This window comes from Eurytemora carolleeae, unplaced genomic scaffold (genome assembly GCF_000591075.1).
Source record: "Eurytemora carolleeae unplaced genomic scaffold, Eaff_2.0 scaffold898, whole genome shotgun sequence".
NCBI classification, from domain to species: Eukaryota; Metazoa; Arthropoda; class Copepoda; order Calanoida; family Temoridae; genus Eurytemora; species Eurytemora carolleeae.
Window position 1 is genome coordinate 29,495 of NW_019396904.1, and position 24,967 is coordinate 54,461.

Genomic DNA, 24,967 nt, shown 5'->3' on the forward strand with positions numbered 1-24,967 from the left:
AATATTCTGATAAATCCATCTTCATCTGATTATTGCAAACATCAGGGGAAGATAATTTTACTCAAGATGAATATTCTGATACATACATCTTCTGATCTATACATACACCAGGGGAAGATCTGTTTATTAGAGAAAAGTATGCTGATGCACCCATTTTCTTCTGATCATTATATACACCAGGGGAAGATCATTTTACACAAAAATATTCTGATAAATCCATCTTCTTCTGATCATTGCGTAAACCAGAGGAAGATCATTTTATTGGATTGGTATTCTGATACACACATCTTCTTCTGATCATTACATAAACCAGGAGAAGATCATTTTACAGAAAATTATTCTGATACATCTTCTGATCATTGCTTAAACCTGAGGAAGATCTTTTTTTAGATTAGTATTCTGATACACACATCTTCTTCTGATCATTATATACACCACGGGAAGATCATTTTATTGGATTGGTATTCTGATACACACATTATCTTCTGATCATTATATACACCACGGAAAGATCATTTTATTGGATTGGTATTCAGATACACACAGCTTCTTCTGATCATTATATACACCACGGGAAGATCATTTTATTGGATTGGTATTCAGATACACACATCTTCTTCTGATCATTATATAATCCACGGGAAGATCATTTTATTGGATTGGTATTATGATACATATATCGTCTACCGACATAATTCAAATCAGGGAGAACTGCTGCGGAAATCATTTTAGCATTTTTATCCAAAAATATTTTTAAAAACATTTATCACTTCGATATCTGAAAACAGGCGTGAAAATGCACAAAAAACGTGATATGAACACAAAGAAGTACACAATTTTACCATTAAAACAACACAATTACAGTAAAGTTGATTAAACAGTGTTATAATTTGTATTTATTGAAAGATTTTAAGAATGTTAATTGTAACAGTGTACATAACATGTCAACAATCTGATATATTATATACATATTCAATAAATCTCGGTACAGGCGTTTATAATTAACCCGCCGGCGGTGGGTGCACGGCGTGAAATAACAGAAATATTTACACTACTCCTAGCTTCGGCGACGACGGCCGATTATTGAGGATTTATCACGATTCCTCAAGGACTTAATCTCAGCCCCAATTCTAACATTTAAATAAAAACGTGTAAAGTGTTCATTGTAATATATGTGGAAATTGCACGGATATCTTTGAAAATTTAAGAATGCCTTTCTCTGTGAAAGACTGCAACATAAATGTGGAGTTTCTGGTTCTGGTTGATGTTAAACTGGTTTATCTTCTCCTCGAGCTATCTCGAGCCTAGAACACTAGTAAATGCTAATTCTCAGGTTCCAGATTAATCTTAGAGGGATCCTTTTTCTCATCTTACACTCTACTCTGTCCTGTCCTTATATTTGATCCTCATGGACTTGGAATTCATCTTTGCTCTTTTCAAACCATTGATTTTACTAATTCTAAATTCTCTTTGAACAGAATCCTTTCTTGATCTTGCTTCTCCTGATCTTATATTCATTTAATTCAATATTGAACTTAATATTTTCATAAACTTTAACATTCTTTTAGTATTAGGACTGAACCTTTCTCTTTGTCTTTATCCTGCCGTTCTTTAAAATCATCCTCTTGTTTTCAAACATCATTCTTGTCCTGTTCTTGTCCTCCTGTCGGAGAATTGCCCTGCTCTAGTTCTTCGGCTTCCCTCTTGTCCTGCTTTTGTCTTCCTGTCGGATAGTTGTCCTCCTCTAGTTCTTCGGCTTTCTTCTTGTCCTGTTCTTGTCCTCCTGTTGGATAATTGTCCTGCTCTAGTTCTTCGGCTTTCTTCTTGTCCTGTTCTTCTCCTCCTCTTTTATTCTTTTCATGTTCTTGTCCTCTTGATGTTTCCATGTCCTGTTCTAGTCCTTCTGCTGTATCCTTGTCCTGTTCTAGACCTCCTCCAGGATCCCCCTGGTTTAGCAAATCTCATCTTTTCTTTTTCTTATCATTCACAGGTGTCGCCTCATCTGAACAGCAAAATTTTAAAATTAAAATTTAACAAATAAAAGTGTTCATAACAAAATATAAAAAGCAACCCACTTCTTAATCGCTGAAGTGTTTTCAGAAAAATTAGAAAAATGTGGTTGGGACATTTTATCATAAAGTTCAGCGTCAAGTATATATTTGAAATTCACTTTTATCAGTTCAGAACAAAAAGTTCTAATGATGAAATTAGGAACTTATATAACATGATGTATCAAATGAACTAATGTATTATTATTTAGTGTCCTTTTAACAAGTACGAAAATACTTTTTTAGCTAACCCCCCCCCCCCAGGCCCCTCATAATTCGTTACAACTTCGCATGATTATACTTTTCCAAGTCAAGTTAGGTTTAAATAAATATATCACTTGAGGTTGCTAAGAAATATGAGAAGGTTGGAGTCCAAAAAACCCAATTCACCAACTATTTTAATAGAGGAACAATTTGACAAAGCTTTGTTAAAAGAAGGGTTTGATATTTAAAAGATAAAAATCCTAGAAAAAGTGTAGTGTATTTATCATTGTGAGTGTTTACCTGGTTTCTTAACTCGTGCACTGACCCTTCTGCCCAGGTCAGGAACCAAGTTTGTTCCTGAAGGTTTAGCTCCTCCAACCTTGGCATCAGTCTTACTGGAGACCTTCTCCTTGACCCCAGTAGGCCGGCCAACCTTCTTTAACTCAGGTTTAGGTTTCAAGCTCTTGGATCCGTTGGATAATATTTCCTTCTTATTCTCTAGTGAATTGTTCTTCTTCACATTCCTAGAAATACAAAATGGTAAAAATATAAAATCATGATTTTTTTGTTCTTATGCATTAATTTTTTTTTTACTTAGCAAAAAACTATAAGATTATTCCATTCTCTATTTACTCTCCAATAAATACAGAACTACCTTTTAATTTTCGTAAAATCTAACAAATAAATAATTTTCTACGAAAATCTCATGTTTTTAAAAATCTAGGTCTTGCATGAAAACTTTTTTATTTCTAAATTCCAATTTTAAGTTAATCTAACGAATTCTTACGAATGAAAAATAAAACAAAATTATTAAAATCTTAAATAATCTTATCAACTTATTAACTCCTAAAATAAAGCTTTGGAATAAAAAAAAACTTTGAAATTTACTTGTGCAGTGTGCACCCATTAACCTTTGGGGAATAAAATAACTTTTGCGGACAGGTTCGGAGGGTTAATTTCTAGTAAGACTCCTGTAAACTTACCCTGTATCCATCTTATTCTCAGTCTGTCCTTCAATCCCCTTGTCCTCTACCTTCTTCTTGTCTAGTGTTCTATTCATCTCCCTGATTCCTGGACTAGTTGATCCTCGCCTACTCTTCACCTCCTCCTTCAACCGTTTAGCTGCAGGTTCAAGGGATTGACTGGAGAGAATACTAAGATCTGATTTATCTGATTGAACCGAGGATCCTGTATCCCTCCTTGATCTTTTACCCGAGGCGGGGGATTCCGGAGCTAGGAGAGGAGAACTACATTCAACATCATCCTTGGCTATCAGAGGACGGAGTAAGGATCCTTCGCTTTCCTCCTCACTGCTCCTCTTACCATTTCTAGATCTTTTGGACTTAAGATCAGAACCCTCGCTAATCTCACCGTTGGTGAGGTCGACCTGAGTTTTAGATTTAGGTTGAGGACTCGGCATAGGTTGAGTTTCTTCAGGGGTAGCAAGTACACCAGAGTTAACTGAAACCTTGTCAGTTGGAGATTCATCTTTGTCACTTGGTTGAGGGGAAGAGCTGGTGGAACCGTTGGTTTGTTTAACTGGGTCCCCAGCTGCTGATACTGTTTCGGAATTTATAGGCGTGTCTGAACTTGATGTTGGTGTATCTGAACTCGTTGTAGGCGTTTCCAACCCAGCTGAAGGCGTACTAGAAGACTTAGCGGGCGTTGAAGAAGCATTCAATGATGTTTCTGAAACCACCGTACTGTCTATAGGTTCTAAAGGCGTCTCCGTAGAAGGAGGAAGAGGTGAACTACTTGATGAAGAATGTTGAGAAGATGAAGAATGACCTGATGGGTTGACTGAGGGCTGACTAGGTTCCCCGGACAAGGTATTATCACAGATACTGGAAGGAGGAAGGGCAGGATAGCTTACAAGGCTAGTAGTGGAGGCAGGGGCGGGCCCGGCCAGCCGGACCAAGCAGGTAGTCAAAGCTCCGTCAGAACTCTGCTCCGAGAAGGATTTAAGAAGGCTGGATTTGATGACAACAGTTCTAGCAGGAAGTCCTGATGTTCCAACTGTAGTTCCGACGATCTCTCCTCCTTTGACTGGAGAAACTCGGACCATCCGACCACCGGCTCCAGATACACTGACTAATTTCACGGGAACCATCTTAGCTCCGGGTCGAAGGGGAAGCTGGGTTCTTACACTCATCCCGGCGGGTCCTAGTGTTGTTATACTCACGGAGCTCACTGGGAGAGGATAAGATGGACGGTTCACTGGATCTAGAACCTTACTCGGATTAATAAGACCCGGAGCCTGTTCTGAAACCTGATCTAAGCTCCGTTCTACTGTTTTAATCTCAACCGAACTTGAAGAAGGAAGGGAGGATGGAGGTGGACTCCGGTCTCCATTTCTTACAGTTATTATGTTACAGTCTGAATTACTATTATTGCTAAAGGATTTAGAAACATGGTTTACAGTTTTCACATTTGCATAATCATGCATACTGCGCGGGTGTTCACTTTTAGAATTATCTGGACGAGGAATTTCTACCAAATCTCCAGGACATTTATCATCAGCACCGTCACAGGATCTGATTAGATCAGAATCCTTCTCCTCCATCTCCGTATCTCCGTTCTGAATCGGTAGGTCTAGGGAGACATTGTCTGATTGTGAATTTGATATGTTTTCCACAGAAGAAGTTAAACTACTTCTCCTGGGAGTTAAAGCACTACTTTGGGAAGAGTGTTCTTGGTCTAAAGGGTGATTTGTGACTTTGGAATTTTCCGTGTTAGTTTCTACAGGTTTGGAATCACAGATATCCGAGGGTTTCGGAGAATTTGGAAATGTTTCCGAGGATGGATTTGGACTGCCAGGTTTCTCTGTTTGAGTATCAGAGGAAGGGATGAACTCAGATCTTTGCAACGAGATAGAGTCTGGTGAGGTTTGAGAATCTGTCCTTGTGTCGGGTTTAGTCTCACTGTTCTCCTGCTGTGTATGAAGGTTGGCAGGGGGAGGAGGAGCAGGAGATTTATCCGGAGGTGTTGAGGTCACCAGAGAATCTGTACTCCCACTATCTGAGACTGGTGGGCTAACCTTCCCCGACACAGATCCCATACTACTGGAGTAGGTTGGAACCCTGGATCCCTCGATACAAGGATCATTCACAGCATGAAACGGACTCTCTCCTTGGTTCGGACTCTTCTCCGACAGTGTATCCATAGACTCTATACCACTGTCCTCACCCTGTTGTCCTCCGTGATCCTGTCCTCCTCGAGACCCAAGGGGGGAAACTGGATCTCCGAGAGGACGTCGTCCCTCTAGTATATCCAAGACACTAGTTAAACCTGGATCCTTCCTCTCCTCCGACTTATTCTCCGCCTCCTTACCCTCGTCCGGAGGTTTAGGAGGATTCCCAGGGTGTGGCGATAAAGGGAGGGTTTGGCCAGGGCCAGGCTCCGCTCCCTCCAGCCCTGGCCCCGCCCAGTTTAAATCATGATCCTCGCTCTCATCCGCAACTTTATCCTCGTCTGAAAATATTCAGAGTATTAACAATAATGTCAAGATTACATCCAGGTTTCAGAAAAAAAACTATTAGTAGTAGAAAATCTCTGTAATTAAACACAGGGGTGTATCTTTTCTAGTATAATAATAATCCGCCCTCCATCTCTTTGAAAATCATTTTACCCCAGATGTTGAGCTTTTTTCGCCGAGCCCCAAAATTTTTATTGGGGTTTTGTTCGCTGAATTTAATAAATCTGAGGGAAAAGGATGGAAAAACTGGCCTTGACCATTTTTTTATTTTCCCCCCAGAACATTAAAAACGATTTCCCTCGAACTCTTGTAATTATTTAGTATATACCTCTGATTATATCTAATTAGAAAATATTTCTTTTGAATATTTAGTGGAGAGCTCATTAAGGGAACCGAGATCAAAAAATGAAAATGTTCGTGTCCGTGTCCAAATTTTACTGTCAAATTATGTTTTTTAAAAATCGTGAATCTATCAAACCCGAGGTTAAAGAGGAAAACAATTTTAAGGAAACAACAAAATTTTCAGCAGTGCTGAAGATTCGGATCCGTTGTTTCCGCAAGATTTTGGCTTCCTGGATCCGGATATATCCGGATGTATCCTAAAAATATGCGGATCCACAAAAAGATGAAAAAAAAACTGTTTTACTCTCTAAACCCAAAACAGAACTATTACAAAAGGGAAGATTATAAAAATTTCCTGATTTCTGAATGATTCATCAAGTTAAAGCATAACAATGTGCGAAAAAAAATAAGAAAAAAATTGTAAAATTTTGCTTTGTTAAAAAAAATAGAAAATCTTAAAGAAATGGCCTGGATCCGGATCCATTTTTTCCAGTGCGGATCCGAATCAAAATTAGCACCGATTTTCAGGAAATTTTTGTTTAAAACTTAAAACAGAAACAGAGAAAATATTTTTCTTCTAAACATTTTTCCTCTGTAAAATATGAATGTAATTTTTACTGAAGTGTGAAAAATTAACTGATTTTTTGAAGTAATAAGTATTGAATGGGGAAGAAACTTGCCATTTTTATTTCATTCATCAAAATATGCGCCCTGTGATTTTTAAGAAAAATATATAATTTTTAGGGAAATCGAATGAATCTAGAGGGGAATTAAAAACGGTTTTAAGTCTGCAAAATACATACTCCTTGCCATTGCAAATAAGGCAAATCGAGCAAACTTGCACAAAAATCAAAGATAACGAATGTCAACTTTAAATGAAAATAAAGCTTTTCAAAAAATAACTGGATTCTCAAAACTGAATTAATAATCAAAAACAGTTTATATAAAATCTCAATAACTATTAACTAACCTTTCTCCGTCGTATTTTTAAGACTATCAGTTTTACTGAAGGATAGGGTAGAGGCAAGGGTGGAATGAGGAGAATTATTAAGTAACCGGTTTTCTAGTAGTTCAGGCCAAGATTTCGTCTCTTTCGTCCCGGAATCCTCTCTCTGGCTGTGCTTCGCTAAACTCTCTGTCCACACTGCCAGTCTATCCTTCTCCCCTTTCTCTCCTTTCTTCCCCTTCGTGCTCATCTTCTTCTTCTTATCCGGGGTTGTATCTATAGAGATGTGGTTTATTTGATTCAGGTTTGGAAAAGATCCGTCCGCCTTTCCTCCTTCCAGGATTCGAACCTTCTCCGGCAACGGTTTAATCCTGACTCTGGTCTTGAGATCGAGTTGAAGGTGTGCCTGGGGTAGCTCCCCCGGCTCCGAGAAGTTTAAGGCGCTAGATTCTAAATTCTGTTCATTCTCCAGTTCTACGCTGTTCTCTTTCAATTTTATCTTAAGTTTTGGTAGTTTGGGCTCCAAGGTTTCAGTTACTTTATTCTGCAGTTTGGATTGTATTAATCCGTCCTTTGAACCTTTTGAACTATTATTTGGGACTTTCAACTTGAGTTTCAAGGAATGTTCACCTGAGGTAGAGGATCCACCCGGGCTACAGCTCGGGGAATCAATTTTCTGTTTAGATTTATCCGAACCTTCGGAGATACAGGACGGATCCGGGGACGGTTTCGCCGCCGCCCCTTGATCTCTTTTAGAGTCGGAGGAATCACTAAGAGGTTCGACCGGCCCAACCTCGAATTGTCCTGTCACGGGGTTTATGAGAAGGGTTTGTTTGTTCCCGACCTTCGAACTATGCAACGAGAGTTTTGCACTTTCAAGAGTAACCGGGGTAATAATAGTAGGCTTTTTATCACCAGTTTCACTCAAACCGTCCGACAGGACTTGTGTCGTCCGATCATTCGAACTATTCACATTGTTAGTCCTAGGCACTGGGCTGAGAGTAACGGAGGAGGGTGGGGGCATGAGCGTCCCTTTTCGGGAAGAAAGGCTGTTAAACTGCTGATTTGACCGGGGATTGACAGATGTTAAACTAACCCCGGGTAGGTTCGCTAGGTTGACAGATGAGCCACTGACTGGGCTCAGACTGGCGCTGTCTTGGCTAGAAATTTGAGATCCTGAAGGTAAACTTCGCGACGACATACTCGAGACTGGGAGTATTGTAAACCCACTACCACTACCCCCTAGGCTACTGTAGGGGAACCCAGCACTTCCTAAACTATTATTATCACTAGATCTGATTGTTTCCTGCTTTCGAGCTTTCTTGGGTGCAGGTTCCTCACTGTCTTTTAATAGTTCACTTTTACCAAAATTAAGAGTTCTAGAGGAGAGGAGAGCGGAGAAACGTCCTTCCTTTCCTCCCAGCAACTGCGGAGAATTGCTCAACCCTGGTAAACTTGACTCCGATGATTTACCTGAGGCCCCTGATGACAAAGGAAGAGTTTTGATGAGCATTGCAGCCGGGGGAGGTGTACTAGGTAACCTAGAGGTTCCTGGTCGGGGCGGAGTAGAGCTCAGCAGGGCGGCGGAGAACTGGTTTCTCGACGCGGCGGAGCTTTTCAAGGACGGTTGATCCGGAGCGGCGAGCAACGGCTCCTCTTTCACTTTTACTTTCTCCTCTATGGGTAGGACAGGCGTAGGCTTGACTGGCGAGGAATTGGGCGTGGATGTCGAGGATTCGGCCTCGCTGTCGGAATCTTCTTCGATCATTGTCATAGAAATAACCTGAAAAATAAAATAAGATTAAAATTTTAACACATAAAAACTAGAAGAAAATATTATAAAGATCAAAATGTTAACACGAGAAAACTAGAAAAACGTCTCAAAAATTCTTTAAAGACGTCTCAACTAATAAAACCAAATGAAGAAGAAAATCTTTTCAAAAATTAAAATGTTGAAACGTGAAAACTAGAAGAAAATCTTTAAAAGATCAAAATGTTGACACGTGAAAACTAGAAGAAAATCTGTAAAAGATCAAAATGTTGACACGTGAAAACTAGAAGAAAATCTATAAAAGATCAAAATGTTGACATGTGAAAACTAGAAGAAAATCTGTAAAAGATCAAAATGTTGACACGTGAAAACCAGAAGAAATTCTTTTCAAAGATTAAAATGTTGACACGTGAAAACTAGAAGAAAATCTTTATAAGATCAAAATGTTGACACGTGAAAACTAGAAGAAAATCTTTATAAGATCGAAATGTTGACATGTGAAAACTAGAAGAAAATCTATAAAAGAACAACATGTTGACACGTGAAAACTAGAAGAAAATCTATAAAAGAACAACATGTTGACACGTGAAAACTAGAAGAAAATCTATAAAAGATCAAAATGTTGACACGTGAAAACTAGAAGAAAATCTTTATAAGATCGAAATGTTGACATGTGAAAACTAGAAGAAAATCTATAAAAGAACAACATGTTGACACGTGAAAACCAGAAGAAAATCTATAAAAGATCAAAATGTTGACATGTAAAAACTATAAGAAAATCTATAAAAGATCAAAATGTTGACATGTGAAAACTAGAAGAAAATCTATAAAAGATGTGAAAACTAGAAGAAAATCTATAAAAGAACAACATGTTGACACGTGAAAACTAGAAGAAAATATATAAAAGATCAAAATGTTGACATGTGAAAACTAAAAGAAAATGTTTAAAAAGAACAAAATTATATCACGTGAAAAAGAAGAAACTCTTTAAAAAAAGATTAAAACTAAAACAATGACTCTTTTAAAACAGCATGTTAAAACGTGAAAACTAGAAGACTTTTTTAAATTAAAATGTTCAGACGTGAAAACTAGAAAACCATTTTTAAAGAAGGAAACTTTTTAAATATCAAACTAATCAGAAAATGTTAAGCTGAGGTTTGTTTTATCGAAATTTGACTAAATAAGTTTTACAAATTGACTAAATTAGCTGAAATATAATTTGTTAAAATTGAAGAAAAATAAAACTGACCTGTCCCCCCTCGACCTGTATGGAGAGTATGCCGAGGTCCCGAAGGACCTGGTCCCCGGCCTCCGCCAGTCTCGCCAGCTTCTCTGCGGCCTCTACAGGGATGTTGAAGGTTACCTTGACAGAGTTCCATGGCTCGCACTTGGTAACATCCAACTCTTCTAAAACAAAAATAAAAAATTAGATTTTTGTTAAGTTTAAATGTTTTTCATAAAATAATACAACTAGATTCATTTTTTAACTTTTATTTATTTTTTATAAGTTTTAAAATGTAATCCCTGACTTCTGATCATTAAGAGCTAAAAGTTCAATATTCTAATGTAAAATATTCGGTAATTAATTTATTCCAATTAGTAAAGGTATTATAACCTTAATTTTTAAGTTGTTAAATGAACAAAAATATTAAGAATTTCAAATCATAACAATTAATTTAATTAGAATTAAAATATTGTTGGTTCAATCAAGGATTAGTGCTGGTTCAAAGGTCGTTAAATTTACCGGCTTTAATTAAACAACAAACATCTCACATATTTCTGATAGATGTTTACTTACATTTATAAGTGTGATATGACGAATACGTATGCTAAATAGGTTAAGGTTTGTTTGTTTAGCTTGTTCATAGAGGGTTGCATAAGGAAGGTGGGGCTGGGGGAGAGAGGGGAGAGGGGGGTATCAAGTATTAAGATTTAACTTTTTTTACTTCTAACTATTACTTTTCCCCATAAAATTACTATATTTCCCCAAAAGTTGACACAAATAAAAAACTTGAATATAATTACATAGCACAAGGGGGTATTGTTTATGGAGGGGGAGGGAGGATTGACCAGAGGTTCATCTAGAGATATTGTGACAGGTGAAAAACTTCATTTTTTCGCAGCTTTATTAACTAAGACACTATTTAAAACAGCTTTTATGGACTAAGACACTATTTGAGACGGATTTCATGGACTGTAGAACTATTTGAGACAAATTTTATGCACTAACACACTATTTAAGACAGATTTTATGGACTGAGACACCATTATTTTGAATAATCTTTTTTGGTTGTTTATTTTCTTGTGGTTTTTAACAATTATTTTCTTCTTTTTCTTGATTTTGATGGTTATTATATCGTTAGAACTGAGGAGGGTCAACCCAGACCGAAGCATATTTTCAATAAATGTGGAACTAACATCTACTTTTATATACTCTACAAAGGTTTGGTCCATCACCACCACCGGATTTTAGGACTAAGACATTATTTGAGACAGATTTTATGGACTGACTCTATTTGAGACAGATTTCATGGACTTTCATGGATTTGAGATAGATTTTATAAACTATGATAATTGTGGACGAACATATTGGCCAAGATACTTTTTGTGTTGTAAAGTGGTAATTTTCGGGTTAAAAAGGTGTACTGCATATTGTATAATGTTAATTATAGACTTAATTCTTAACTTATTCATTACTACTTGTTTTCTAAATAGGGTTTTAGCTTTTAGTTTTTAACTTTTAATAAAACTTCATTATTCAACTCCACACTTTAGGATTTAAAAGCATGATTTAAAACTATACAATCATTTCACGATTTCATATCAATATCATTTAATTGATCATGTAAAGTATTAAGTTTATTTCAATCAGTTATTGTGCTATATGGAAGTAAGAAATATAAAACGTTCCATAAAAATCGTTTGCATTAATAGTTTGAAATACTCGAAATAGATAGAATCATATCTGCTAATTTGATTAATGGTCAATTAAGATTTAATTTTAGATGCATCAATTTTTCAATTATTCCATTTAAAAGTATAAATACCTGAACAACAACAACATAAATAACAACCTTAGAATAAGGTGCCATTCTAGTTTTGTCTAATATATTTTTGCTTTCATCGAAATGTTGGAATCAAGGTATCGAAAGCTTGGCGAATTTGATATCTAAGTTTAGTTTCTACCTCATGTGACCATAGATTTCATTTTTCTCTGAACATTTATAAAACTCTTTAAATACTCATTAAGTGGAACTGAAAAAGGATTATAGGATAAGATATTCAGTTGAGTTGAATAATCATGAAAATTACACTCATTGCAAAAAAACATCTTTTGTTTAATATAATCATTGTTAAACGGTTTAAAAGTTTAAAATTCGGTGATGGTGATGGACCAAACCTCTGTAGAGTAAATAAAAGTAGATGTTAGTTCCACATTTATTGAAAATATATTTCGGTCTGGGTTGACCCTCGTCAGTTCTAACGATATAATAACCATCAAAATCGATAAAAAAATATAAAAAAATGTTTGTTAAAAATCACAAGAAAAAAACAAACAAAAAAGATTAGTCAAAATAAAAATTTGGGCTGTCAAATGGACACGAACATGGAAACGAACTCAGATTATCAGGTGGAAAAAAAATAATTTGAAAGTATTCACTTTTAAAAAAAATGTTTTAAGACAATTATTATTCCTTGAGATTGTTTCTGTCACAAAGGTTAAAAACAAACTGTTAAGATGTACGTGTATAAAGTGATCTTAACATGGTTAAACCAAAATAAATCGCCACGTTTTAAGTCATCTTTGTGAATAAATTAAGGTCAACTTACGGTAGTCTAAAGACTAAAACTAGCTAATTTAACCAAAAGCCAATGGTCATTGAAAGTTATCTTAAGTGATTAAATAGTTAAAACTTCAATCGGGCATAAATATAAGTTGACTTACAGTTTACTAAAACTTCAGCTAGTTTAAAAAAGCCAATAGTCATTGAAAGTTATCTTGGGTGATTAAATAGTTAAAAACTTAAATATAAATAAAAATAATTTAACTTACGGTTCTCTAAAACTTTAGCTAGTTTTTTAACCAAAATTTTACTTTAAAACCGCCTTTACTTGTTATATTGAGAGGGTTAATGGTTAAATTAAAAAGTTATCTTAAATGGATCAATATTAAATAGGAAAAACTTAAATCAGAGCATGAAAAGGTTGATTTACGGTTGTATAACAATTTAGTTGGTTTAACCAAAATTAATTAAAAAAGTAATATCAGGGCAAAAAAAAATAAAAGTTAACTTACGGTTGTCTAAAACTTTAGCTAGTTTGTCAAAGATGGTCTGGCATCTGGTCGGGAAATCTGGGTCGTCGATATCTCCTTGGCAGGTCAACACTGCCTGGATATGCTCCGAGTCACACTTCCCACCCGTACCCATCACTGAACATAATGTATTTTATAATAAATAAAATAATCAAGAATGGAAATAAATCTTAATGCGGACTGAGATTAGAATTAATGAAATAGAGGTAGAAAGTTAAGCTAGCTCTCCCTAGTTCAACTACTTCTCTAGTGACGCCGGGATCAACTAGAACCAGAAGTTAAAACTTCTGTACTGAGAATATCGGGATCTATTTTATTTCCCATAAATATCCCGCGTTATAGCTTAAATCGGAACTTTACTGTGGATATTCTTAGTTTTAAACACTTGATCTCGATATCTAATGTGGGCACTTCTAAATTTGAAGAACTATGCTTACCCCCTCACTAAAACATCATTAAAGGGTGTGACCATCAGGGGAAATTAATCCGTAATTCTGCATAAGAAGGAGATTCATGCTTTATCCTGATATACATAACACAATAAGTTCCCACGACGTAGTTCAACTAACCATATCTACTTCTACTATGTCATTAATTCCAATCTCTGAATTCGTATCCGTCCTGCAAAAAGGCGGATCCGGGTTAAGTTTGATAAGTACTAAACCACAGATTTAATAAATCTTCCCTAAATTATTTTAATAAATTTTCTTCCAATTATTCAAATTTGCAAAAACGCAGTTAGTCCTGTGCCATATGGCTTCGCATTATAGTCTTCTGATCTTTTTAACCTTTGCATATTTATCGAATTTGTTAAAACTATCTTAGTTATGTTACCTTGCTATAGCTACAACATTTTGTTTGTTTTTTATTTCAGTTTTAGGTTGATTCTGTAACTTTTGTTATATGAACATTAATACAAATTTATCATTTAGCTGAAAAAACTACCAATGTGCATTGTTTAAAAAGACGAATTAATGCAGATATTCTTAGGTTTTCGGAGAAAAAAATTTGCTTTTATTGGTAATTTGTTTACATGTTAAAAATATTGGATTTTAGCTGTGTTTTGATGATATCTGTATCATCCAACATGATAGGGTAAAATTACGAGTTAAATGTAAAACATTAAATTTTTGCGTTTCTAGTAATTCTTTATTTAAAACGGTGTCCATATTAAGAATTTAATGTCGACAATGAATCACTTTCTGAAAGGTATTTGTAGACAAATTATCGCTTGAATTTCTTTTAAATAAAATTACAAGTAATAAATGTAAAAAATAAGAATAGAATTTATTCTTTTTTATGACGGCGGCGTCCATATTTAGAATATAATCCGCAGCAATGAATCAATTTAAAAATTACGATAAGTTATCTTTTTAAGTTGTCGAATAAGAATTCTCAATTATGCAGCTTCATCTCCCACTTGTTGAAAAAAGAACACGTTTCACAATTTTAAAGATGTAAACATTAGAAATTACCATTCCCGTACGCAAACAATGCGCCTATGAAAACGTAAAATCCGGGAAAAAATATTTTTGACAGTTTGAAAAAATGCTAGATTGATGCGTATCTGGAAAGTAGACAGTAGTGGTGAAATTACAATTCACAGATATTAAATTGAAACCATTTGAAAACTTGCAGAATTTGGAGTTGGTTCGTTTTGTCCAAGCCTAAATTACTTGGAAGCAACAACTCAATCGAGAAAAAAAATCATAAAAATACGCTTGACGTCCATTACGTTTGTCTCGGCTTCTCCCCTCTGGCGTTACTTTTCCCTAGTCTAACATTTTCAAATGGAAAATTTCACCGTTTGAACCCAACAGATATTAACTAGGTTCGGTTCATTAGAACAATAAGATTCTTTAGTTTCACTTTGATCGTCCATATTTATACACTTACCGCTTATTCAGCCAGGATTCATCGATTAGAACTCATGTTGAACCTTGGTATACATAAACAATGGCGGCCATTTAGTCGCTATACTAACTACCTCTGTATGAGGAAGGCTAGAGCGCATGCGCAGTTTGAACTCTAGGACACAACTTTGTTCCACGGAACAGAGTGAACGCCATGATATGTACACTCACGTTCCGTTTCATACCCGCGCATTTACAAATTTAAAAATCCAGTTCTACGTTCTACGTTCCGTTTATATTGTAAACAAGATATCTTCTTATTTATTTAAACAATACAGTTCAACTAGGGACCAGAGGGATCCGGGCCAGCGCTTTAATTGAAATAATGTCGTATTCAGGGGGATGGAGATGAATATAAATTGTCTTTTTAACAATTATATTTAAAAATCATATTTGCATAAATTGAAATGGTTAGGTATACTTTCGTAGTTGGTTACAAAAAATTGTCGGATAAATATGATAAAACAAATTATAAGAGGTACATAACCGACTTTATACTTGTAACCATTTTACCCAGTTTTTATAAATTTTGGATTTTTCGCAGTTTTTCTTTTCAATTCTTCCTGAAGTATGAAAAAATTGACCCATTTTTGTTATCTTAAAAAAAACGAATTTATAGATATGTTATGTATAATATAGACTTTTTGGGATCAATCATGATTATTGCATTATGCTAGAGCAACTTAAAAATTAAAATAAGTATTTATAACAATATAAAGCTTTAAATGACACCTCAGCACACAGTTCCAATGTTTTGTTCTTGGTAAACCCTGTACGTATATAACCTATAATCTTATCCTACAATACGTTTAAGTTTACGTTTAAACATTTAAACAAATTTCAGAACCAACCTTTGAAATACAGGGTGTCCCAAAAAACATGGGAATTCAGTGACGAATTCAATATCGTCTTTGTTATGAATTAGCATTGCAATACCTAATTTCAAAAGCAATAATATTATTATGTCTGCTAGAGTTTATTTTATGAAAACGGTAAAAGACTGTAAAGATGTGTCTATAATGTCTCCGCAAGATGAACAGTGAAGACGGACAAGTTTACTCTGTTTGTATACTGCAATTTTCTTGTTTTACTAAGTACAACCGTATGCAGTCAAAACATAAACAAACAAATTGTAAACATAGCAGACGAAACTCTTACAGATTACAGCTTTCTCATTAGGTATCACTATACTAAATCAAAGAATTTTTAAAAAAGACGATATCGAATTCGTCACTGAATTCCCATGTTTTTTGGGACACCCTGTAGTATATTTTCTTCGATTTTAGTATAAGTGACTTTTTCTTTTAGACACAATTTTCTTTACAAATTCGAAGTTATATCTTTTAAACATCAAAATAACCTCTACAGCATTTGTATATATGTATTTTAGACTAAAATATTTAGATGTTTTCAGAATTTTCTATCTTTATTATCTACGTATTTTCTGAACAAAATTACAAATTAAAAATTTTGTATTATATTCAATTTCTAGACATTGATTTTTATTTGTGCAAATACAAATTGACAATTCTTAAGTAAAAACATCTTTCTAATTTTTAATTGTTACAACATGTGCAATTTTTTTCAAGCATTGATAAAGGAATTGAGTTTTCTGTCACAAACTCTGATTTTCTAAGTTCTAGTCACATCTTTGCAAACTATGAATTCTGTTAGATTTAAGTTTGAAATATCAAAGGTTAATCAGGTTGCAAATATATAAGAATTATAAGATTTCAGTTTGCGGCTGCAATTGACTTACTTCCTTTACAGATTTTTACATAGTAAATGAAATATTAATTATTTTAAGTACAATTTTCCGAATTAAGAAAGAAAATGAGAATTGTTGAATTCGGAAGTAGACATATTTAGATAAATGTTTAAATTTTATGTAAATGTGAATTTTCTTAGTTTTAAATAATATAAAATATTTATCTATATATTTTTTTAATTGATAATATCAAACTGTACATAAAAATTAATGTAACAATAAAGAAAATTCTAAAAAATGCTAAATTGTATATGTAAATATAAAAATTCAAAAATAGCTGCAAATATAATAAAAGTTTACTAATTGTCCTAACGAGAAGTTAGGGAAAGGCAGTATAAATAAAAAACATAAATTTTTTAACATCGGCTCAGCCGGTAATAAGCTCGATATATGAATTGGATAATCTACAACTTTCACAAAACAGAATTTGGTCAGAAATTAACATTTTAGAAATGTATTGATTTGGTGTTGGAAAATTCGAAAAACGAATTTAGATAGATTGAGTATTTAGTTATTCAATGAGATTTTATAAATAATTTAACTTTAAAAGAGAATTTTTTTCTAGTCATTTTCAGATTGACTAGAGCTGTACAATTAGTGCACTTAACAAGTACAAAACTTTTATATTACATGTTCTGTTATTGCATGTAAATACATAAATTATGGTATTAATATCTTCTTAATTTAAAGAAAACATTTCCTTATTGCTTGAAACAGAAGAGAATAAGAAGAATAATTTTGCAATACATTGCTTATTGCTTGAAGTGGGGTTGTAAGTATGTATAACATCTGAATAAAATTGGCACATTAATCTGAAATCTAGCAACAAACTAAGAATTGTAGATTTGTAAAGGATCTTACAAGGGACAGAACTTAAGAAAACTTCTGAAAAGATTTCAAATCTAAGATTTGAATATTTACGGGTCAACAAATGAGATCATGATGTATCTAGTTCCCTTAGTAGTGGTGAGACCCTCGTGATAATGAGTTAACCGGCCTGGATGCATCAACATGTGACCTTTCTTCGTCGCTTCAACACTGCAGTTGTAGCGTAGAAATCTACATCCTCCACCCTAAATATAAATTCAGATAAATGTACGGAAAGAAATTGAGTTTTTGTAACATTTTCAGCAATAACTCTTTTCAGAAAAAAGTTAACCCTGAAAATTATGATGATCGTGTTCTTACAAGGGTTATTTGTTTAAAACTATTCTGCATAATTTCAAAGTAAAACTAGTGCACCTCAGTTTCCTAAAGAAAATTGTTACAAAGACTATTCCTCTGGGGAATACATAATTTAGATTTTTATTGTGTTGTAGTAATAGTAAAAGTTCTGCTTATTAGCATATAAATATATTTTATATATATTGAAGTAAAATAGAGATATATTTAATATATATTTAAGTAAATTTTAAAGGGGTTGTAAAGTGTACACGTAAGACAATGCCCGATTCATAAGAGTAGCTTCGAAGCAGCTTTATCTAATCAATAATTTGGAAGAAATTATCGTTTTGGAAGGTTAAAAAGTGTTTAATTCGAATAATTCCTAAATTTTTTCTTGCAGTTTACTTTTGTAGAGAAACTACAATCGAAAATAGTCAGTTGATAAAATTGTAAACATAGATATCCAAGACATGCTTGATCAAACAAGTTTTTAAGGTTACGTTGTAAATCAGGCATTACCATCTTTATATGGAGGGTCACTTAAAATTACCATTACAGTCCCTTTAATAACAGTGTAAAATTCCATTGTTTATTCTTTGTGGAAAATTTGAACTAATGAGTTTTTACCTCATAATCCTTCCCAACATGGTTGAGAGCCACGTTGATGGTGTAAGTTGAACTATCATGGTGGGGGCGCAGGTTTGGCTGTTCATCTGGCCTGTATCTGAAAATAATATTTTTTTTTCAAATTTTTTTGAAAAATAAATTAAGTCTTTGACATAAACTCAAATTTTCTAATCCCTCATTGTGTAAATCTTTGATAGTTGAAAACTGAGATTATTTGATTTTGATCTAAGAGAATTCATAGTTTGAAATGTCTACGACATTGGGTTGCAAACATTTATAGATTTGAAAATTAGAGTTTGTGGCCAAGATTCAATTCCTTTTTTTAGGAATAATATCAACATCAATTTCATGATTCCTAAAACATGAAATAAAGAAAGTTATGAAAAATGTTTGCAGTATAGTCGGATTAAAGTTCCAAAAGTTCGTTAAAATAGGTAAAAAATTCAAAGTGTATGCACACAAAAGTTAAAAAATTTCCGAAACAATTCTGGATACAGAATTTTGAGGTTGATGGTTTAAACACATTTTGGTTAACTTAAGAATTGTTTGTATCAGCTTATGAGAAAACCAAACTGACCTGACAATGAAGTTCATAATTGATCTGGGAGGTTGGTGGAAGTATCCAAGGAAAACTGACTCCTGGAGGGGACGGATATATGTATCAAGAATATATAACCACTCATTGTCATATCCTGAAAACAAATTTTTATCAATTTATGAAAAAAATTTGATTATCCAAATTATCAATGTTAAAAAAACTAATTAGATGGATAAACCAAAATTTAAATTAGATTAAAATTTTAAAAATAAAAAAAATTTAAGCCACCGGAATAAACCATTTTATTTTAAAAATAAAAATAAAGTTTGCTTAAATGATCAGCATTGTTTTTCAATTATTTCTTATGATCCAATTAAGTTGAAACATCATCCCTTATCATATTGTATTTAGTGGTTGAAAATAAATACTATGACTATATATATTTATAAAATAGATTAAGATTGACAAAAAAATTTAAACTTTTCAAATAAATGATCTATTGACGATCATAAACACAAAAAAAAACCGATCTTTTTCGGAACTCAAGATAAAAATGTGGCTCAGCTACATTTTGCCTAGCCACATTTTGTCTAAGTAACATTTTGTCTTGGTAACTATTTGCCTAGTAACATTTTGCCTGGGGTAACACTTTGCCTGGATAACGTAAGAGCATGATTTTGCCTATTGCTTTTTTTAAAACGTGCAGATTTTGTAAAAATTAAACATTTATTTTTTTCACAAAGCTGAACCAGTTAAATTTAAATAAATTAAATTATTAAATGTTATAGGGCAATTGAATTGTATCTTGTCTAGCACTTTAAACATTCCAAATACCATGACTCAAAATCTATAATATGATGAAGAGTTTTAATTCTTCTCTATACGGCAATATTAGCGTGTATTTATACTTTACAAAAGATAAAACATGGTTATGTATCAGATATATATATTTTAAAAATACAGTTTACATCATGGAGCAAGGGTTTGAATATAATCATCTTTCGACATGGTATATGGTATGTTAGGAAACTGAATCATTTTCAAGAAGTTGCAAAGGTTTTTATGCCAAATTCGCGGATTTTTGAAAAAAAAATTGTGAAAAGATTATTGACTAGGCCTTTATTTATGTTACCTAGGCAAAATGTTAATAAGCAAAATGTGATTAGGCAGAATGTGATTGGGCAAAATGTGATTAGGCAAAATGTGGCTGAGCCAAAAATTTTAATAAAAAATAGTGAAGTTTTACCTATTTGATTCATATGAATATCTCTGGTTGGTACTGCCTCATACCCACCAGCCAATCTTAAAAAGGAGATTTTTAGTTATTTAAGGAGATGAGACAATGAGAACCAGATAACTATGGAATAGGATGAAAATATTAAATCAATACTTAAAGTTTATTTGATGCTATTACAAAGCAGAAAGTTTTATTAGTGGTAAGTTATGTAAAATGGGCCTGTTTACACTGCACAATTGCTGTGTTTCATGTTTACTGGAAAATGTAAAGGCGGGTGACTTGAGTCTAAAAATCATCTTACTTTTCAAGAGTTTTTTTTTAGGGTTGAAAGGAGATGAGATTATTGAATTTCAAGGTAGCTCAGATAAGAAAATGAAAATGTGGCTCAGATGTAGAAATTATGTTGATCGCCTTCCTCCCGTCTTGGTTTAGTTTACCTCTCATCTGTGTTAGTTCCTGAACTCCATTTACCAAAATGTTCAGCTTCAGCAACAAACTCGTCACAAAACCTCTCCGTAAACACTAAACAAAACCTCTCAGTTAATACTAAACACCTCTCAGTAAATACTAAATAAAACCTCTCCGTAAACACTAAACAAAACCTCTCTGTAAACACTAAACAAAACATCTCTGTAAACACAGAACAAAACCCCTCCGTAAAAACTAAAAAGCTCTCTTGAAACACTAAACAAACAATCTCTTAAACACTGAGCAAAGCATCTCCGTAAACACTAAAATCCTTCTCCGTTAACATTAAAACCCTCTTCGTAAACACTAAGCAAACCTCACCGTAAAAACTAATAAACTGGAATCGATCTGTACTTTACAAAAGATCTATGAATATAAAGTTGTCATCCACGTTAAATCATTATAAAAGGAAGGAATAAAAAAGCTTTTTCTAAAAAATAATTCCAGAATTCTCCAGAGAAGTGTTTTAGAATTAAAACAAAACCCCAAAAAATTAAACCAATCTTATGGTAAACTACTTTTCTGTTTAAATTAACCTACTCTAAGACACTTCTCTTACTAAGCCTTCGAATCAATAAATACATGTATTCGGCTGTAAAGAAGTATACCTGGGAACCAGAATACGTCTGGACATGGCGACACTTGTTTATACTCTGGTTCCAGGCTCAGACTGTAGTTCACGTGAAGATATCTCTGCTCCCAATCATACCTTGAGAAAAAAAAAACGATATGGAACACACATAAAGTTATGTTAGAATTTTGTTACTCACCGATTTCTCTCCATCTCCCAAAGCTCATTGTTTAAAAACCCGGTCGCAAACTTTTCATTGTTGACAAGATGCCCGAAATTGAGTCGGTTTGAAACATAAAGAAACACGTTGTTATCTCGTAAACTCTTAGAGAACGCCATATCCGGGTCCAGAGTAGAACTGGAGTAGGACGGTCTTGTTTTCTCCTCCTGGATCAAGGTTCCGGAGATAAGATAGCAGGAGCTGATGTAAGGAACGTTCCAGAGTCCACGGCGGGTATTTCTAACAATATCCATATAGTCGATGGAACGGCTGTAAAAACCGTCGGAAGAAAGTGTTCCCCAGAAGTTGCTCCAGGCAGAGTATGGGCGGATCATGACGGGCGCCACCACGCCCCTGTTCTGCTCTATCAACAAGGTGAGAGTGTTGGGGTTGTCCAGATGACTGACGGAGTCAACCACGAACAAATAATCACACTTAATCTCAAGACACTTCTCCAGTCCCTGGTTTCTAGCTGATCCCTCGTCCACTCCCTCCAGGTGTGAGATTACTTGGATACTGTTGAAGGTCTCAACCTCGTTCCCCTGACTCCAGTACTTAACAAACTCCGACACCTGCTTCTCGTGGTGCTCAACGTTGTTGTGGATTAACAAATCAATGGCGGACTTGTCATACTCCAGGTTGATTAGCTTCTCCCAGAACTCGTCCATGAACGGGGTTGGGAGCTCGATATACACCGCGAGGAGAACACGAGGGGTTTCTATACTCTTTATACTCTGTGTATCCTTCCAGCATTCTACACATCCGTCCTTAGTGTTCCAGGACCCGGGGATATAGTTCCCCAGAGTGTTCAGGAACAACTTGCTCGGACCGTTTCCGTGGAACACCATAGGGAGGGTGTCAAAGACTATGTTGTAGAAATAAGGATCGTTTCCTGCAAACCTGAGCTCAACGTTGTCTGTTTCTCCGTTAAGGTTCTGAAATATCTCAGCTTTATGATCTAGTTTCATTCCCAGGTTCTGTCTCAGATCATTATCCAGGTAGATCTTTGTATAGAAGAGTTGGTCGTCTTCTGTATCTCCTAGATCTCCTCCTGCTGCCAGCAGCTCCCTCACGTCCTTGATGGCGCCGATGAATCCCCCGGAGTTGAGGAACCTTCTCCCCTTCTCCACAATAGGATAGCGGGACTTCAAGCTGATATCAGGCCAGCAGAACCCCTCAGCTCCAAATATTATTCCTCCTCCCATCTTATCATACTGTCCTAGAATTATATACAATGTTTTATAAAATTTATCATTTAAGATATATCATATATATGTTTAATCAATTTCGTTATTTCAAATCATTTTAATTATCATTAAAATCATTGTTATTACTTTAGTTATTATTATTATCTGTTATTGTGAAACCTGCGCCTGCGCTCTCTACAAAGTCGGATACAGTGTTTATATATTTAGTAAGGAAATTAAATAATAATTGTCGAGAAAGTCGGATACAGTGTTTATATATTTAGGAAGGAAATTAAATAACTTAATTGTCGAGAAAGTCGGATACAGTGTTTATATATTTAGTAAGGAAATTAAATAATAATTGTCGAGAAAGTCGGATACAGTGTTTATATATTTACGTCATAACTGTCGGTAAACATCATGAATCCTTCCTCCTTCTCCTTCCTTCTCTCCAACTCCTTCTTAAGGAGGTTCACCTTCCACCCCCCTGCAGGATAGTTCATGTCTCCTCCCTAATCAGAATATTTACCATTTTTTCAACACAAAGCAAAAAAATATTTTAGCCCAAAAAATCCACTTGTTCTCGTACATTATTTTGATGGTCTGCTTAATACAAAGAATAAAAGAGTCTTGGTTTATATGAAATACTTGGAAAAACATTATCTTTTTAAGAATTTCGTAAAAAAATTTAAGTTAATAACACTTCTGTCTTAATAAATCCTTTTTCTCCGAAGAAACATCTTGAATTCCTGAAACTTGTCAAAAAAAAACATTCTTTATTTTGTGGAAAAATATCTTTTCTATAAAAATTGACTGGAATCAATTGTTCATATGTTTAAACTTTAAAGCTGGTGAACGAAATAGACTTTTTGCACTATTTTGATAAATAAATCTGGAGCTTTGCTAAGACAAATATTCTTCCCTGCCAGTCTTGTCCTAGACCCAGAGTAACCAGCTCGAACCCGAACACGTCCAATGATCTGACAAACCGGAGATATCCGTCCGTCCTTTCCGTGGCAACGGTGAACACGGTTAGCTTCCGCTCCTTAGCTCCGGTATAGGAAACCAGTGTTAGGAGCAGACATGATATTAGTTTCAAACTCATCTTCTCCTTTTAAACCCCCTCCAGTCTAATATCTGAAAGTGAATTTTATTGAAGGGAAAATGTAACATTTTATTCCTATAACATTTTTCAATACTTGTCATCTCCGAGCATTTTGAAAAATACAATCACAAAAGTTATTCGAGTGTCTTTTTCAATGATATGTTTAAAAACTGATGATTTTAGTAAAAAATCGTACTTCGTGTATTTTGAAGGTAGTTGTTTCGAAAAGGTGTCCGAAGGAAATTAAATAATAATTGTCGAGAAAGTCGGATACAGTTTTTATATATTTAGTAAGGAAATTAAATAATAATTGTCGAGAAAGTCGGATACAGTGTTTATATATTTAGGAAGGAAATTAAATAACTTAATTGTCGAAAAAGTCTAATACAGTTTTTATATATTTAGTAAGGAAATTAAATAATAATTGTCGAGAAAGTCGGAAACAGTGTTTATATATTTAGTAAGGAAATTAAATAATAATTGTCGAGAAAGTCGGATACAGTGTTTATATATTTAGTAAGGAAATTAAATAATAATTGTCGAGAAAGTCGGATACAGTGTTTATATATTTAGTAAGGAAATCAAATAATAATTGTATTTATATATTTAGTAAGGAAATTAAATAATAATTGTCGAGAAAGTCGGATACAACTCAACACTTTCAGAATTTAGATTACATAAAGTGATTTAAGATCGTTAATACAGTTAATGTAAGAAGTATGTTTTGCATAAAAACTGTTAAATCCGGTTTAAAAATTGAACTAAATCATCCTCGGTTTAAAAAATAGAAACTCATTACTTTAACCCAGTTCCTTTCTAATGCATTACCAAAACATAGTACCTCGATAAAAAAAACCAGGACTTCTATATATAAATTTGGCTTGTCTGTCTGTTTGTTTGTTTGTCTTTCTGTTTGTTTGTATCCAATAAACGTCAAAACGGCTGAACCGATCGGGCCCAAATTTTTTGTGGGACATCTAGGGACCCCAGGGAAGGTTTATGAATGATCAAAATTCAAATATTTGTCTCCATCAAAATTCGATCTCCATTAAATTTTTTAAAATTTTG

General features: G+C 34.1%; 2 protein-coding genes across 2 annotated transcripts; both read right to left on the reverse strand.

The window, feature by feature from the left end:
- Positions 1 to 883: 883 nt before the first annotated feature.
- On the reverse strand, positions 884 to 15,105 carry LOC111709943 (serine-rich adhesin for platelets). The gene is made up of 7 exons (XM_023483924.1): positions 14,998 to 15,105; positions 13,084 to 13,218; positions 10,036 to 10,193; positions 7,040 to 8,798; positions 3,236 to 5,723; positions 2,553 to 2,776; positions 884 to 2,002 (listed from the first exon to the last, which is right to left on the reverse strand). The coding sequence occupies exons 2-7, from the start codon at positions 13,214 to 13,216 to the stop codon at positions 1,962 to 1,964; spliced, it is 4,803 nt and encodes a 1,600-aa protein (XP_023339692.1). The 5' UTR covers positions 13,217 to 13,218; positions 14,998 to 15,105; the 3' UTR covers positions 884 to 1,961.
- A 1,922-nt stretch (positions 15,106 to 17,027) lies between these two features.
- LOC111709948 (procollagen-lysine,2-oxoglutarate 5-dioxygenase 3) lies at positions 17,028 to 23,931 on the reverse strand. The gene is made up of 9 exons (XM_023483928.1): positions 23,717 to 23,931; positions 23,191 to 23,306; positions 21,587 to 22,858; positions 21,425 to 21,525; positions 20,786 to 20,870; positions 20,358 to 20,413; positions 19,151 to 19,265; positions 18,574 to 18,670; positions 17,028 to 17,855 (listed from the first exon to the last, which is right to left on the reverse strand). Exons 1-9 carry the CDS (start codon positions 23,897 to 23,899, stop codon positions 17,700 to 17,702), a joined length of 2,181 nt encoding a protein of 726 aa, XP_023339696.1. The 5' UTR covers positions 23,900 to 23,931; the 3' UTR covers positions 17,028 to 17,699.
- Positions 23,932 to 24,967: the final 1,036 nt, after the last annotated feature.

Excerpts from the sequence above, each read along its gene's own strand:
- LOC111709948 (XM_023483928.1), bottom strand. The coding sequence starts at position 23,899 with ATGAGTTTGAAACTAATATCATGTCTGCTCCTAACACTGGTTTCCTAT. Across the intron at positions 20,871-21,424 it reads AGACGTATTCTGGTTCCCAG|TGTTTACGGAGAGGTTTTGT; the intron begins GTATACTTCTTT and ends GGTTTTGTTTAG. Across the intron at positions 19,266-20,357 it reads TATTCATATGAATCAAATAG|GATATGACAATGAGTGGTTA; the intron begins GTAAAACTTCAC and ends ATTTGTTTTCAG.
- LOC111709943 (XM_023483924.1), bottom strand. The coding sequence starts at position 13,216 with ATGGGTACGGGTGGGAAGTGTGACTCGGAGCATATCCAGGCAGTGTTG. Across the intron at positions 2,777-3,235 it reads GAGAATAAGATGGATACAGG|GAATGTGAAGAAGAACAATT; the intron begins GTAAGTTTACAG and ends TTGTATTTCTAG. Across the intron at positions 2,003-2,552 it reads TGCACGAGTTAAGAAACCAG|ATGAGGCGACACCTGTGAAT; the intron begins GTAAACACTCAC and ends TTTGCTGTTCAG.